The 18,036-nt window shown below is 45.2% G+C and overlaps 1 protein-coding gene across 1 annotated transcript; it reads right to left on the reverse strand.

Moving 5' to 3' along the window:
• Window positions 1-6,174: 6,174 nt before the first annotated feature.
• LOC145397730 (oxytocin-neurophysin 1-like) lies at window positions 6,175-12,801 on the reverse strand. The gene is made up of 4 exons (XM_080270747.1): window positions 12,746-12,801; window positions 11,238-11,368; window positions 9,979-10,189; window positions 6,175-6,504 (listed from the first exon to the last, which is right to left on the reverse strand). The coding sequence occupies exons 2-4, from the start codon at window positions 11,364-11,366 to the stop codon at window positions 6,380-6,382; spliced, it is 465 nt and encodes a 154-aa protein (XP_080126873.1). The 5' UTR covers window positions 11,367-11,368; window positions 12,746-12,801; the 3' UTR covers window positions 6,175-6,379.
• Between the last annotated feature and the right edge of the window lie 5,235 nt (window positions 12,802-18,036).

Consider the following 18,036-nt stretch of genomic DNA (forward strand, 5'->3'; position numbering starts at 1 on the left):
GATCCGGATTCAACAGACTTTCTTACAGACTATCGGTGTAATAGTGTGAATTATGGAGGCAGCTCTGTGTCTCTCTTAGTTTGATCGGTATTTCATTGTTTTAGTATTGTAGCTCAACCATACCGCAGAGTAGGTGGAGCATCCCTGGCCTAGATAGCTCTATGTGGTGCTGATGTGGTGTTGTGTGATAGTGATGGTGTTATGTGCTAATGTGGTGCTGTGTTGTGGTGTTGTATTATGGTGCAAATGTTGGTATGCTGCTGCTGATGTGGTGTTGTGTTGTGGTGTAGATGTTGATGTCTTATCGGTGCTGATGCTGTGGGTTGTGGTGCCGATGTGGCGTTGTGTTGTGGTGCATATACTGGTGTGGTGGTCGGTGTTAATATAATGCGTACTGTGTGGTGATGTTCAATGTGTACTGTAATGTGTGGTGTTGTACTGGTGTGCTGTGTTGTGGCGCAGGTGTTGGCGTGTTGTGTGTAGTGGTGCAGGTGTTGGCGTGTTGTGTGTAGTGGTGCAGGTGTTGGCGTGTTGTGGCGTAGATTTGGTGTGCTGTTAATGTTGTGCTGTGTTGTGGTGCAGGTGCTGGCGTGTTGTGTGTCGTGGTGTAGATTTAATTTGCTGTTAATGTTGTGGTGTGTTGTGGTGCAGGTGCTGGCGTGTTGTGGTATAAATCTGGTGTGTTGTTAATGTTGTGGTGTGTTGTGGTGCAGGTGCTGGCGTGTTGTGGTATAAATCTGGTGTGTTGTTAATGTTGTGGTGTGTTGTGGTGCAGGTGTTGGCGTGCTGGGTTGTGGTGCAGGTGCTGGCGTGTTGTGTGTTGTGGTGTAGATATGGTGTGCTGTTAATGTTGTGGTGTGCTGTGGTGCAGGTGTTGGCGTGCTGGGTTGTGGTGGTGGCTGTGGCGTCTGCCCGGCCTCAGTACTACCACCCACCCGTGACGGACATCGCAGGGGCGTTCCAGGCCTACCATCGGCTGTGGCTGTCTGAGGCGAAGAGGAACTCAGTGGCACCTGCATCATTCCGAACCCAGGTGAAGCTACAGGCGGCCCCGGCAAAGCCACGGCAAGAAGGAAAGGAACAGCAGGCGGTAAAGGAAGAAGCACCACAGGAAGAAGCACCACAGGAAGCAGCACCACAGGAAGCAGCACCACAGGAAGCAGCGCCACAGGAAGCAGGGCCACAGGAAGCAGCGCCACAGGAAGCAGCACCACAGGAAGCAGCACCACAGGAACAGCAGCCAGTTCAAGAACAAATTGCTGTGGAGGTACCAGTACAGGAAAAACAGGTGCAACAGGAGCCTCAACCAGAGCAAGAGCCAGTGCAACAAGAGGCTCAACCATCTCCCCCAGCTGAACCCAGTGCTGAGTCACCAGCCCCAGCAGAGGAACCTGCACCCGAACTGCCGGCTGCACCAGACATGGCCGCCGCGTACGACAGCTTCTTCGAGCTGTGGAAGGCTGAGGCTGCCAGGAACGGGGTTGTACCCAGACACGACCCATTTGCGATTTCTGTGGCCCAGCCTGAACCCCAGCCAGCGAAGGAAGCAGCACCTGAGCCCAAGCCTGAAGCCAAGCCTGAACCCACACTCAAGGTAGGTGGCATCAGCTGCTGATGTTGTTGTTGTTACTGTTGTTGTTGTGGTGGTAGTGGTCGAGGAAAGGGCATAACTTTGGGTTATGACAGGTGAGGCAGTTCTAAGCAAGAGGTGTTACATCAACCTATGTCCAAATGTCAACCATTACGGAGCTACAAATACTGATGACCTTATGGGCGGAAATGGTCTCCCTCATAAATCACCCATAAGTATTTCCAGCTCTTTAATGGCCGACATTGGGACCCATGTTGATATAAAGTTCTTTGCTCAGAATTCCCATATGTAACACTTCTCAATGTTATGGCCTTTTCTCCCTGTGAAGTGTGTGTGTGTGTGTGTGTGTGTGTGTGTGTGTGTGTGTGTGTGTGTGTGTGTGTGTGTGTGTGTGTGTGTGTGTGTGTGTGACAGTTCGAAGGTAGCAAGCTAATCTGTGTACATTACCTCCTAGAAATACATGAAATTAATAAATACTGTACTAGAGGTGGTCACTGCACACTAATTACTAACCTGCCATTCCGGTGCCCAGGCCGCAGCGTCACCTGAGAGCCAGCCAGCCGAGTCATCAAACACGTGGGTGGCTCCTTCTATCAGTGTGGGGGGTCAGCAGGGCTCCCTCCCCCTCATCATCGTCGTGCCGCAGTACGGAGCCGCGCCGCCGCAGCGACTCGCGTAGTTCCCGCACCTCTCCCTTAGCGTCGTAATCTAAGTGGTTTGGGAAATTTCGTAACATTAGGGGCGTATTCTAAATGCCTTTGGGATTTTGGTAACACCTCTTCTCTAGTGGTTTATTTTGCACATTACATCTCTATAGCGTCTCTCTATCTGCTTATCTATCTGTCAATTAGTCTGTCTATATATAGCCGGACGCCTTAATCCTGTAAAGGGTGGCCACAAACAAATCTCCTCCACTGCGTCCTGTCCTCTGTCATTTGGCTGCCCTATCTCCAACTAACACGTCACCCTTTCTCATGTATCAGTCCACTCCATCCTTCAGTCTCATACCTTGGTCTCCCCCTCCCTCTCTCCTCCTTCACCTCACTCACATTCACTCTCCTATCGCCTTGTTATCTAAACTAAGTCAACATGAAAATGATACAATTGGCACACAGGAGAATGATAGGCTATAATACGAAAAAAAAAAATAATAATAAATCGCCAAGGAAGAGGTGCTACGAAACATCCTATGCCACCTAGAATACGTCCCTCAGTCGGGCGGCGGGGGTGGGGAAGTGGGCAACCTGAAGGTGTACAGTTCTATACTCCGTTCACTTTAACTTGGCCCAAAAAATTGCTACAGGGGCGGAGCCAGGAATATTTTTCTTGTGTTATCCATATATATTTCTACACGGCACCCGTTTTCTCTCAACCAAGTAACACTATTTTGAAAAGAAAACGAGGACGTGACGCTTATAATTATTTTGTCAATCATGGTTAAACTGTAACTTTTCGTATTGTTATGGGATAAACACACCTAACAGCCAGAAAAAAGATGCAGTCTATATTTTGAAAAGAACTCCAACCTCGATGTAAATAAAGGAAAGAAAATTGAGAGAGAAAAAGAAAATGAGGTGTTACCCTAGCATCATCAGCAACATCCCTGGATCCACCCATGTGCAATATCTTTAACGAGAAATTAACACTAGAATATGGTACTAGTCACGAATAGTGCTATAGAAAGCTTTAGGAACGTAGTAATGTCATAATCTACCACTGAGACCCCCGAATAGACACGAAAATCCATGCCAAGTTAAGGTGGACGAACAATAACTAATGCTTACGTCATCTGTAATGCTTACGTCATCTGTAATGCTTACGTCATCTATAATGCTTACGCCATCTACAATCACGTCATGTACAGTCGCAATTATAGTCTTACATATTATAAATTCCTCCTCCTTAGTACAGTCAAAGAAATAACTATTTTCCCAGTTCCTTCTGAAGAAAATTTACAGTAGACGAAATACAGTGAAAAACCTTATCTATAACATGCGTGTTTTCAAATGCTTCGATTTTTCCGCTATATTTTCGTCATATTTTGGGAAGATGGTTGGGTTTGTGTGTATATCTGGAAGCAGTAGTTTCTTCTTATCCTCTAATTATACTGTATACCTAAACGTCGTAGCCATTGGAGGGATACTCGAATATTTTTACTCTCTCTCTGTCTCTGTCTGTCTGTCTCTCTCTCTCTCTCGTAACCCAATTTTTAAACTGAAGGAAGAACTAAGACACGGGGAGAAAACAGATGTCTCCTTTGCGATTTGTTCTGAGAGAGAGAGAGAGAGAGAGAGAGAGAGAGAGGGAGGGAGGGAGAGGAGATTTTACAGCATTCTTCCCGAAACTGCAAAGAAAAAGATTATAGTTACTGGGATGATTCTACAGCATCCATGTCCATCCTCCAGGAAATAGATTATAGTGACGAGTGAGAATCGACCGTAAATACGCTAAGAATCCGACCTCTTAAATCCACACCAAGCGAAGACCAGGATTCTCATTTAGCAAGAATTTTTCACTAATGTCGGGATTAGCAAGTCTTTTCAGCAGATATTTTCGTTTTTCGTAATTTTTCACTTCGTTATTATAGCCATTCGTTTTGTTTTTCATGGATTTTCACTTGGTTCTTCACTCCTGTTTGGTCAAGTATTTTGGTAGATGAAGGAAGAATGAATAGCTTGTTGTCCAGTGTTACCCCCTTCAGTCGAACATCTCTTTATCTTAACCTGTTTTTGTTACCTTTATTTTTATTCAAGGTAGGGACGGCCTCTCGTACTGAGGAGATCAATGAAGGCAGCGCTCAACCTCTCTCTCTCTCTCTCTCTCTCTCTCTCTCTCTCTCTCTATCTATCTATCTCTATCTCTCTCTCTCTCTCCGTAGCTTGAAGAAAATCGTCAGGTAATAGAAAGAACAAAATAAAAGGAATGGAGTCATCGAGTTAATGGGGTTACGGAAGCAGTTGAAGATTTTTAGGCAACACGAAGATGGTTCGCGATGTCACTCTTCTTCCTGGATTCTTAAAAAAAACGCTTTCAATTCCCAGCAAAAGATCTTCGCTCGGTGTACCAGTAATAATTATAGCCCCAGGTTCATCCAGACATGCACTCGGTTAACTGCAGGCTGAAGTGGACCTCCTGTAATCCACTAACTTTCGGGGGATAGGAAGGGAGTTGAGGGACCTCTGAATAAGGGAGCTGAGGGACATTTGGGTGAGTGTCTTGTTATATCAGTGCCACCACATGAAGGCGTCCCTCTCCACCATCTCTTTCGACTTTGTAGGGATAGGCAAGAGGGTGAACGGAAAGTTGGGTTCATGATTGTAAAATGTTCATAATTATTACGATTATTACCTGCCTTGTACAGTTTCAACTATACTCTTCCATTATACGAATCTTACACACTGAAATCTGACTTTAATTTTCCTCCTGTGTGTGTGTGTGTGTGTGTGTGTGTGTGTGTGTGTGTGTGTGTGTGTGTGTGTGTGCGCGTGTGTGTGTGTGTACATATGGGTGGACACAGAGTGGTAGTAAACATTGGGCACTCATTCTCCTTGGACTCATTCGTAGCAAAGTATAATCGTCAGGAAATAGATTGCAAGAGTTCTCCCAGTCATGAAAGGGTTGATAAAGGTGACAATATTAACGTTCTCAGTATCCTCTGACTTATTTCTAGTTAAAACAAATAATGAAAAATATATATAAAATCTGGTGTCAGCTGGAATATACTAGAGTTCTACCTGTCATGAGGGGGTAATGGTGGCGGTACTGGCTCTCACAGGCTCCCATGACTCACCTTCAGCTGAACAAAACCGTCTGGGCCTCAGCTGGGACAGAATACAAGAGTTATCCCGATCATAAGAGAGGGAAACAAAGGTCAGCTTAAACATACATATGGTAGGGTTTATTCTTCGCCTGTACTGCCTTAAGTCAACAGTCGTATACGAGAAACATCATGTGATTATTAGTACACAGAGAAATCCATGGTTTTTTTTCCTTTTTCAACCATTTATTATTATTATCATTATTATTATTATTATTATTATTATTCAACCTCTGATTTCATGACTTATTTTGGGTCAGATGGGTCATACAATATTTTGGTCGTCAACTTGGATCTTCAGATATTTCGGTCTTTTCAAAAATTTCGATCTTCAAACATTTCGGTCCTTACAAACATTTAGGTCTTCCATGGTCTGTAAATATTCGGGTCTTCGTTTTTTCTTTTTTTCTTTTTTCTCTTCATTAGTTCCTCCCGTACCTCAGCTGGACCACCATGGAGACAGTAAATAAAACAAGGACGCAGCCTATTCTCTGTCTCCGCATTGTGTAAGGAGAGTTTTATCGCCTCCTCGTGTGTGGATGACGAAGAAAGTGTGTTGGGAAGGAGAGGAGGGTGTGTTAGTAAGGTGTGTTGGCAGGGTGTGTTGTTAGGAAGGTGTACTGGCAGTGGAACAGGGCAGGGTGTGTTGGTAACATGTGTAAAGGAGGGTTTGTTGGTAGGGAAATACTGGCAGGGTGTGCTCGTAGGGTGTTTTGACAGGGTGTGTTGACAGGGTATGTTAGTCAATGAGTAGTTCATATTCCTTCCTACAGGTAAGTTACGTTAGGTAGTGTGCTGGCAGGGTGGTAGGGTGTGTTGGCAGGGGGTATTGTCAGTGGGCGGTTCACAGTCCGTCCTAAAGGTAGGTTGGTTTGGGATGGGTTAGGGTAAGTTTGGTAGTGTGTACTTATGAGATGCATTGACAGGGTGTTTTAGTAGGGTGTTAGCAGGGTGTATTGTCAGTGGGGGGTTCAGAGTCCGTCCCACATGTCGTCATTTAGGGATGTGATGAGGGGCAATCGCTGTCTGGCCTCCTTGTGTCCCTCACCTCCACCTCGACCCTCACTCACGCAGCTCTCATCCATCTCGCATTTACCTGCAGGAGAAGAAGGAGGGTTTCTGAGTGCCTATCAACTACACGATGGCCATTTAAGACATTCAGTTTTTAAGGAGGCTTAGGATTAGGTCGTATGTTACCTGGAAATTTCGTAACACCTCTTCCTTTGTCATTTATTTTGCAAAGTATGTCAATCTTTTAACTATATAAATAGTATACAGGAGAGAGTTAAAGCACAATATATAGAACACATCTCTTAGGAAAAGGCGTTACAATGCATCCCATATCAGCTGCAATACGACTCTTAGGCTGGTAATCTTGTCGGTTAAGGAAGCTCCCTAACACCTCTTCCTTAGCCGATTATTTTTGTATCCTGATGGTCAAAATAATTCAGTATGTTATTTTTGCAGAGTATGGCGATAGCGGAAAGATTTACATAACACAGAAGAGGAAAGTAAGACGTAATCAAATGAATCACTTAAGAAAAGGTGCTGGGGAGCTTCCTTAACAGATGACCGAATTACCGCTAGATTTACAGTTTTGTGGTGTATTTAGCAATTAATAAAGTTATAAATCAATCATTATACATAAACAGCTGTATCAGTAAGCCTTTGGTTCCTTCCTTGCATAAAAAAAAAAAATCAATTCCCCTTTGTGATGACTGACACATATGGCAGAGTCGCAGTGCTATAGTTTATTTTCATTTATTTATTTTTTTGAGGGTACTGGGTCTCTCAAAAATACTCGTGGTGCCATGAAATTCGATGGGCCTTTATGTGGTATGAATGCGTCTCCTTGGTCACTAGTCAAATAAACCCAGATCTGAACCACCCTTACACCTTCAATACTAAGTCATGGTGGCATGAAAGTCGATGAGCCATAATGTGGAAGGAATGCGTCTCCTTGGTTACTAGTGAAATTTACCCCTCAGACTGACTACACCAATGAGCTGAAAGTGGTTAGGGATATTTGTCACGTAAAAAGCAACCCTATTATAGAACCAGTGAATGAATGGTCACACATGTCCGTCCGCAAATTAAAAATGTATATATAACCATCCGTCCACCCATTTCAGAACCACATAGCTATCAGAGGATGATCAAAATATCAATGGGTGGGGGGATGGGAGAGAGAAATATATCAAGACAACTGTACCTATCAAAACACAAGGCAGAGAGAGAATAACACAATATTTACTCTGTGTCTAAGAATGTTTTGGTATGATAATCGAAAATCTATCACGATATTCTTTCTATTTTTTCTTCTGAGGGCAAAAATAGACCTAGAAGAAGATGTGGACTCGCTTAGCAATTCAAGAGCATTTGTGAAGAACCTGCCCTCACTCAAGATCAACCCAGCCCCCTCGAAGGCCAACCCAAGGAGAGCAAGAGGCCTAAGACAGGATTTAAGATCGTGTTTATGAAGCCTTGGCGAATTCTGCAGGATAAACGAATCTTCCTGGTTGTTTACTAAGCAGAAATCGTTGAGTCTTTAGGCCCCCCTCCCCCCTCTCTCTCTTTCTCTCTCTGCTTGAAAATAAAACCATAAACAGCAAAACGATGTATGGTTATGCAGCGTCTAGTGTCTACACGAATGAAGACAAGAAGCACAAACACACAATCTTATGCACAAGGTCAAGAAAGTCTGATCGTGAAATTTTTGGCAGCCGAAGGAGTGCAAAAGAAAACTAAAAATAATCAATCTTACGAACAACTATGCTAAGAAAAAAAAATGGTTCTGACATGTATGGTAGTTGAGTGAATGAAAACAATAATACACACAAGGAATACTATGCAAAAAGTAAGCTTATGAGTGTTAGTGTATGTGGATTCATGGCGAGGGTTAGCAGTGCATGGCGTGATTAGAACTGCACTGTAAATGTCATGGCTGAGGCGTTTTTCACTGCCAGTCAACACTCACCACTACCAACACCTCTTCCCCCACCACCACCACCACCACAACCACCACCAACACCCACTACCATCACCACCTCTTCCCCCACCACCACTACCTCTTTCACCACCACCACCACCACCACCATCCCCCTCCCCAAGGCTGCCACGTCGCCTCCCTCACCTGGGTGGGATCACGGTAATAATGAAGCCTGACAACACCTACACCTGTGACCACCTGGACGCCCTTGATCATGCATAAGTAAAACAAAAAACAAAAAAACGTGCAATTCTACGGAAGTATATTAGCAAAAAATTAAAGTACATACATACATACATACACACATATACATACAAAAAGATCAAAAATTAATTAAGTCCCAGTCTTCCTTTACACTACGACGCACAACAATCACTGTTACACGCAGGTCCCTAACGCCAATACATCAACTACAACAAAGGCGAAAATACAAAGACTCGTACACAAAAGCGGCAACTAAAATGGGGTAAAACACACACACACACACACACACACACACACACACACACACACACACACACACACTGACCTTGCACAGTGTAAGCCTAAACCCAAGGAAGCAGGTTTAACAAGCAGAGGAATGTAATCAGTCAAACACACACACACACACACACACACACACACACACACACACACACACACACACACACACACACACACACACACACACACACACACACACCTAGAATATTAAAGGAGTTCCATACAGTCTTTGTTAACCCCTTCACTACTAGTATGCTCTCCTTAGCTAAAGAAAATCATCTGGCAGGGGCAAGAATAGGATCAAACAGACGCTACGTACCAAAAGGGGGCCAGGTGTAGCGGTCTCTCTCTGTCTCTGTCTGTCTGTCTGTCTCTCTCTCTTTAAATGCAAGACCATTTATGTGTCTCGTGGGTCCTAAGACCAAAGTCGATGTTGGAAAATTGATTCGTGTCAAAATTCACCCCTGAACAATGAAAAATTAGTGAAAAATGCAATATATTAAGTATTCTATGACCAAAGATAAATTGCTAGAGAACGTTTGCTAGTGACGTGCTGAGAAACTAGGAAGACGGAAGGTTTGATAGAGGGCGAGCAATATACTACCCGCTGTCAAACTGCAGAGAATCAGATCCCCTTCTCCTCCCCTCTCCATTTTTAATGCAACAAAGAAAGAACCAAAGGCTGGACCCTGAAAAAAGTTGCTCGTTTCAAGATCAAGTCAGCAAAGGAATGCTTAAGTTAAGATCCGCTTATTTTCAGACAAATTCGAATGTATTTCCCCACAGATAAGAGGAAGTACAGAACAAGGAAGACAGTTCTAGAGCTGACCAGTTGCTACATGATGACCTGTAAACTCCGGTTAACTCTGCATTAGAAAGTTATGCAGAAAACGAATGAAAATGCGATGCTATACGGGTGCTGCACGTCCACTGAAATGGGGGAAAGATGCAAGCAGACACTTGAGATACAATGAAACGGGGTGAGACTGCAATGCTACATAGGTGCTGCATCCATATAGAGAGATGCAAGCAGACAGTTCAGAATACCGGCAACCAACTGCGGCGAAGGTAAAGAGGCTGAAGATGCCTGAGACCCACCTTCAGTGCAGCAGAGTCCCGGCGCGGCGCAGTGCCCCTCCTGCCTGGTGCCGCAGGTCTTGAGGTCAGCGTTGGTGCAGGTGATGGGCAGCAGGTTCTCTGCCCGACACAGCCTTGCCTCACGGGTGCCCAGGAAACATCCGATGCGCGGCCCACAGCAGATCTCAGGACCCAGGCACCGACCCAGCAGACCAGGCCCGCAGGATGTGCACTGAAGAAGAAGGCTTATCTGAATCCTTATCAACTACACGAGGCCATTATTTAAGGCAGACTGTATCTATTAAGTCCCAGTCTTCCCCCTGAAAACGAACCGCAGTAGATCTCAGGACCCAGACACCGACCCAGCAGACCAAGGCCTTTAAGAGGCACACTGAGGAACAAGAAGCTAGGCTTATATTAATGTCTCTCCGCTTCACGTGGGTCAATTAGGGAGACTATAGCTTTATGTTAAGTCCCAGTGTTCCCCTAGAATATGATCTCATCCCCAGACACACCCCAGCAGATCCAACCCGCAGACACGTACTGAGGGGCAACAACAAGATACTATATCATGCAGGACGGGTCAGTACGACAGTATCTTTTTAAATTTACTCCTATATTTATTTACGTACCTCACTTCAGCACCTCATATATACATCAGTGCTGAAGTGATGTACCTCTAACACATGAAAATCAAGAACGTTTGACTGGTGAAAGAACATTTTAGAAAATATGTACTGTGCTCTCTCTCCAACCATAACTTCTGCCTTCTCTCTTCACCTGGCTGAAACTAAATCGCCGCCAGGGTTTTACACCGAACGAAGACCTGTTGCTAATAGTTCGATGATTTTTAGATTGCACAAGTAACAGCGTCGTTTGTGTGTCATCTAGTACAGCTACCAACTACTACCCCAACTCTGGACAAACGGCTGGGTCATCGTTCGGTGTGAAGTCCTTTTCGTCTGGCCAGGAGCAGGGGTAAAAGGTGGGCAGACACTTTGACTTGCTAGTGTATTATATCAACCTTTTTCAATCCCATTACATCTTTTCCCATCTTATTCCTGCTATTTACAGACGATTTTACTCAGCTTAGTAAGTCTCTGGTTCTGAAGGAAATACTGAATGTTGCAACTAACCCCTTTCGAAAAACCTTCTTCTTCAAAGTGAAATAAAATAGTCAGACAATGAAGTAAATATAATAAAAGAAAGGTCATCACAGTACAGAGGTTGAGGGTGACGTGTGTGGTGGTGCGGTAGGTATGTGGTGTGGTGGTACTAACCGTGCGGGATCGGCCTAGAGCTGCTGTGGGCCCGGATCTCTTGCCACCAGGGGGACAGTTGGTGATGAAACAGGCGGCGGCGCTGCTCACTGCCACGGCCACCACAACCACAACCACGCCACCCTGCATACCTGAAAACACAACCACAACACTGACAGGTAATTACACAGCCACATCTCCACACCTGAAAACACAACCACAACACTGACAGGTAATTACACAGCCACATCTCCACACCTGAAAACACAACCACAACACTGACAGGTAATTACACAGCCACATCTCCACACCTGAAAACACAACCACAACACTGACAGGTAATTACACAGCCACATCTCCACACCTGAAAACACAACCACAAGACTGACAGGTAAATCCACAACCATACTACCCTACCTGAAGCAACCACAACATCAACAAGTATTTGCACAACCACACTACTTTACTGAAGTGTATCTACCTGATGACACAACCACAACACTGACAGGTAATTTCGCAACCACACAACCCTACTGAAACCTACCTACCTGATGCAACCACAACATCAGCAACTAATTTCACAACCACACCACCCTGCAACACATCAACCATCGGCAAATTACTTTAGTGGTTAGAAAAGTTATCTTCTATATAAGAGGACGCGAGTTCGATCTCAGACTAGGACAGGGAACGATCTGATTATTTGAATTTCGTTACATAGACCTTCCTGATTTTTTTTTTTTTTTTTTTACAGGGCTTGTCTACATGTCATGAAAATACCTCCGCTAATACCAGCACACCAGTTCTGGATGAGACAGCCCTAGCATGTATCCAGTATGAGCGGTGGGTATTGGTGTTCAAGTGGTGACAGGTGAAAACGTGTGGTGTGTAGGAGGGCTGGCGGGACTCAGGGAACGGACTATAAAAAAAAAAAATGTTAGATGAGGGAGTTTCATGGCACTTTGATTAATGCCCCTGTTGTGGTGTGGGAGGGTGATTTTGTGTCGATGTTGGGAGGGTGGTGAGGTGTGGTATGGTGCAGTATGGTATGGTGTGGTGTGGTGAGGTGTGTGGTATGGTGTGGTGTGGTGAGGTGTGTGGTATAGTGTGGTGTGGTGCTGTATAGTATGGTGCGTGGTGTGGTGTGTTGTGGTGTGGTATATAGTATGGTGTGGTGTTTTGTGGTACAGTATGGTGTGGTGTGGTATGGTACAGTATGGTGTGGCTTCGATAAAGTCGCTAATGTCTACGGCAGAGTCATCTCGTTTCCGAAAATCGTTAGTAAGCGACAGACGGACGAAGCCGTTCCAAGAGATGCTCCGGCACCTAGAAATGCAAAAAATTAAAGTATCTGTTACACATGAGAGAGAGAGAGAGACAGAGAGTGTGTGTGTGTGTGTGTGTGTGTGTGTGTGTGTGTGTGTGTGTGTGTGTGTGTGTGTGTGTGTGTGTGTGTGTGTGCCGTGTATCGAACTCGCTGAAGACTACAAGTTCGCAGGCGAGAGTGAGCCCGTTCTACCTCTATTCACCTATTGGCTGAGGGGCCCTGACGGTGAACGGGAGAGAGGACCTGTGCCTGGAAGGGAGGATGGCGGGCGAAGTGGCGGAATGTCTCTCGCTTCCGTCATATATACCCGAGGCGCCGGCGTGTGGGAGGAGGTTCACGACGCAGACGGGGGCGCGCAAGGAGACCAGAGGGAAAAAGAAGGAGGAGAGGAGGTGAGGAGGAGGTGAGGATGGGAGGTGAGAGGAAACGTGATCACAGGAGGATTTGATAGACGTGAATTTTGTCCTGTCGGGGTGTGCTGAAGAGATGCGGGTGCCTGTATTTCCCTATGGGTGTAATTTCTTTCGTGTTCTCTCTATGTCCTATCTCATTATCGGTTTGTATCTCTCTCTCTCTCTCTCTCTCTCTCTCTCTCTCTCTCTCTCTCTGTGTTTGTGTGGTTAATTTTTCTTTCTCCTCTACCACAATACTCTTTTTGCTCTAATTTCTCCTAAAATTACCACATATCCATCTCGAGTAATGACTTAAACAGATTATCCCTACAATATGATGGTAGTCACGAAGAAGTGCTATATAAAACGAGGCAAAGACATAGCATTATCTTTGCCTGCCAATGAGCTACGTGGAGTAAGCAGCAAAAGGGCAAAAAAAAAAAAAAATAATAATAAGATCAAAGAAATCCGATTTTATTCTTCTTAGGGGAGTGGTCTTGCTGTGGGGGGGGGGTGAGTGAGGTCTATTTCTAATCCCCCTCCCCCCACAGTTAAAAAAAATCCCTCCTAAGCTTAACATAATCGTCATATAAACTTAATATTAACGTCATATAAACTTAAAAATGAGTCACTGAGCTGAAGGGGTTAAGAAGGTTCTGAAACGTCTTGCAAGGAATACGAGTCTCGATAAAAGTCAACACTTGTCAGATATCGCTTTGTTCGTCTTATATAAACTACTTCACCTCAATTTTACACTTCAGTTTGGTCGTCAGGTGTTTGGTAGACATGTGAAAGAAGGCAGAAAAATAAAGAAGTAATCCATCTTTAAATTCTCGGTGGAAATATGAAGAAAGATAGAAGAGCGAATAAGTAACCCATCCTCAAATTCTGGGCTGCCGCAGTGGTTTTTTAGGAGATATTTTTTGCACCTGTTGATTGCCTCCACTGGAAATTTTGGGTGGGAGAGAGACACAGGTTAGAGCTTGAGTTCTTTCTTTTCTATAACGTTTCGGGCTACACAGAACCCATCTTCAGAGACTTGGGTTCTGTGTAGCTCGGAAGGTTAGAGAAAAAATAAAGAATTCAAGTTCTAGCCTGTCTCTCTCTCCCAGCCAACATTTCCACTGGTTGCAATGAATCATCTACACTGCGTCCATCCCTTGTTATTTTGGTCCACTCTCCTACACTATAGTTCTTTCACTTTAACTTGGCCCAGATTTTCATCCTTTTGCGGGTTCTTTCACATGGTGGCAGAAAAGAACAGTGCTGTGGCTCTACATTCACTCTACAGCACTTCTTCATGACTAGCATCATATTCTAGTGTTAATCTATTGTTATACCCCAGCATTCGAGATCGAGGGATGGCAATTTAAGGCCAAGGTAATGTGACCAGAGTACAACATTATATAATCCATCCATGAAATATTTACTGTAGGTTTCATGCTCATGTTCAGTAACAAAAATTATATGAAAAATCAAACGTTACTTAGCTGACTAGGAGAAACTAGATGTTGAACGCTCAGAAATTTGGAAAGTACTTAGGACGACACTTGAAGAATATTCCTAGATCCGTCCCTACCATCTTAAGGTCTAGTCAGTTAGTAAACAGGGTGTGATGCGGTGAACCGCGTCTGGTACACAATGGTGTGATGGGGTTCGTGACTGGGGCTGGGCCGGCCTGTGCTGCCCATCACAGTGACAAATACCCAGGGATGGGAGTCACAAACACACGATCACTTCCCTTACAAACAAACAAACAGCTGGACCCTTCCCTCTTATAACCACGAGAGAGAGAGAGAGAGAGAGAGAGAGAGAGAGAGAGAGAGAGAGAGAGGAGAGAGAGAGAGAGAGAGAGAGAGAGACTTATAATAAATTCGTCTCTCCGACACAGCTAGGCCTACGTCTGGTGTTAGATTCTCGTATCATAAATTTTCCTCGTCTCATGTAATTCGTTTCCTACATCCGGGATGATACATGAGAGTGGCAGATATGTCATGAAACGCGATTCAAAAGGAAAGATTTAACGTAATCTGTAATTATCGCTTCATGGGTGATATTTCTCACATCTTACCTGACCTTCAACGTAGCTAAATTATTTTCTCTCTCTCTCTCTCTCTCTCTCTCTCTCTCTCTCTCTCTCTCTCTCTCTCTCTCTCTCTCCTTCTCTCAGCTTAGAAATATTAGCCAGCAGAGGAAAGTGAGAAGTAGCAGAGGTGCAACAACAGACCAACGATAATATTAGACGAACATTTTTGTACATATGGACTGACAAACATACCAAGCCTATCTCAGACAGAGTTAAGTAACAACAGCAACAACAACAACAAACAACAACAACAACAACCTGGCAGTGAGTTTCGTCCTCTTGCAGTCTGTTTCTCGTAGCTTATATCAGGATAAAACAATAGCACGGCCCTGCATCCTTTCCAAGGCACTTTTTTTTTTTCCGTAATTACCATCGAATTATAGAGTTCATCTCTTGTTATACTCCAGCGTTCAAGATGGAGAAATGACAATTTAAAGTGAACAGATTATACTTTAAGTGAACAGATTATACTTTATAATTACTATTTGAGGGCGATTATATCAAACACTGGAGATCCACCTGGTAGTGAAGGAATTATCAGCGCTAGTCGCAGTCCCAGGCTCCTCTGCAGGGTTAATATGACCTTCCCCTTGCAACCCACCATCACCCTTTCAGCGAGACAGGAAGAGAGCTGAGGGACGTTTGTATAACCAGGCAGCGGAACCGACCAGGCATGTCGGTGCCACCACGTGAAGGCGTCTCTCCAGCACCGAGGGAATTAATGAAGGCTGTATAACATGTCCCCTCCATGAAGCTGAAGAAAGCTCTCTGGATGTAGACAAAATAAAAAACTACACCATCAGACCACAGGAACTAAGTATCAATGTCACTAATACAAGATTATTAGGAAGCCTCTTTAATGACTTCATCAGACCACAGGAACTAAGTATCCATATCACTAATAGAAGATTATTAGGAAGCCTCTTTAATGACTTCTTATTCCCCTGTCTCGCTGTCTTGGTCTCCTCCATTGTCGGGGAAAAAAAATGGAAATGTTTAGGAAAGAATTCTGAATTAGCCGGAGGGATCAGATTGGTATACTTCGTGGGGTATTCTCGTATTGACCCACCCACGCCCAGAACTGGCTACACACACACACACACACACACACACACACACACACACACACACAAACCTATTTATAATATTTAAAATGCATAGAAAACACATCGTAACATACACTCACGCACGTTTTGCCGTTCTCACACACATGACCACAGACTTCCTAATTTTTTGCACACACACACAAACACACACACACACACACACACACACACACACACACGTAGGTGGACAGTGGTGTGTGTGGTGTGAGTGTTACCTGAGCTGCTGGCCATTATTGTCACTGTGCCGTGCAGGTAAGGGGGATTATTGGCCTCATCCCTGCCTCACCCCTCACCATACCCATCACCTCTCCTGCCTCACCCCTCACCCTACCCATCACCCCACCTGCCTCACCCCATCCTCTTGCCCTACTGCCTCACCCCTCAGCCTCAAGGATGAATAAAATTTACGATGAGTGAGTGAATTTTGAGGTGTGTGACACTGATAGGATAACTGGACTAGACAGTTTTTTCCCTTAGGTCCTGCGGTTCTTCTTGGTGCCATTGACCTTCACATGTCACCATTTTTGCACTTACACCCACCGCACAATACATGCTAAAGCTGTCTCATACAAAACTGGTCTGGTGGTATTAGTGGAAGTGTCTTTATAATATGCCAGACGGTGTTGTGTGAGATCAGTACAGGATGCCTTAGCGAAATTCAAATCTCTTAACTCGTCCTTGCCACGGCTTGGTTTGGTCACTACCCTGCCACTGTCTACTCTGCCCCTTCCCATTTTTCCCACCCTGTTTTACCCCTCCCACACTCTGCCTCACCCACACACCCTGCCCCACCCCTCCCACACCCGGCCTCACCCTTCCCACACCCTACCTCATCCCTTCTGCACCCTGCCTCACCCTTCTCACACCCAACCTCATCCCTCCCGCACCCTGCCTCACCCCTCCCACACCCTGCCTCACTCGAACACTCTACCTCACCCCTTCAACACCCTACCTCGCCCCTCCCACACCCTGTCTCACCCCTCCCACACCATACCTCACCCTTTCCACCCTACCTCGCCCCTCCCACACCCTGCCTCACCCCTCCCATACCTCCTCACCCCTCCCACATCCTACCTCACCCTTTCCACACCCTGCCTCACCCCTTCCACACCCTACCTCACCCCTCCCACACCCAACCTCACCCCTCCACCATCCAGGGGTAGCCAGTGGTGTAATGGTCAGCGTATCCACTCCGGAACTTGAAAAATCCGGGTTCGATTCTTGGGCCGGTCAGACTCACAGACAAAGTTTGCTTCCATTTTTCTCTCTTCATCCAGCACTACATCTGGGGACCTGGATGTAAAAATGATTGCTGCATGTCGTATTCTAGGGGAAGGTTGTGATATGGAAGAAAATGATGCAGTCTTTAGGCCTTCTTCTAGGTCTATTTCTTCCCTCACTCACCTGTTTACTATAATTCCTATTTGTTTATTTAAGGAATCTCTCATCATCATCATCATCATCATCATCATCATCATCCCCTCTCTCTCTCTCTCTCTCTCTCTCTCTCTCTCTCCCCAAGGGTCACCTGTACCTTGTTATTGTGCTGTCTACCTGTCACCTTGAAAGAGAGAGAGAGAGAGAGAGAGAGAGAGAGAGCAGGTAAGACAAAGGTGATGTGCTTTGGTTACAAATTAAGTACACCTTCCCCCATCTCCTTATCTCCCCCCATCACCTCCCCTCACCCCCAACTCCTTCCCCCTCCTCTCACCCTCACCTCCTCTCCCCTTCACCTCACCTCCCTCTCCCTCTTCTCCTTCCCCCTCCCCTCACCCCATACCCCTCCCTTCAACCCTGTCTCCTTCCCTTTCTCTCTCACCCCACCTTCTCTTATCCACTCATTCCAACCTCCTACAGTATTTCCTTCCCCTTTCCTCCCTCCAACACATTCTTCCTCCTCCACTCCTCC

This window comes from Coenobita brevimanus, chromosome 43 (genome assembly GCF_032717465.1).
Source record: "Coenobita brevimanus isolate Jiangsu-jjx chromosome 43, ASM3271746v2, whole genome shotgun sequence".
Classification (NCBI taxonomy): domain Eukaryota; kingdom Metazoa; phylum Arthropoda; class Malacostraca; order Decapoda; family Coenobitidae; genus Coenobita; species Coenobita brevimanus.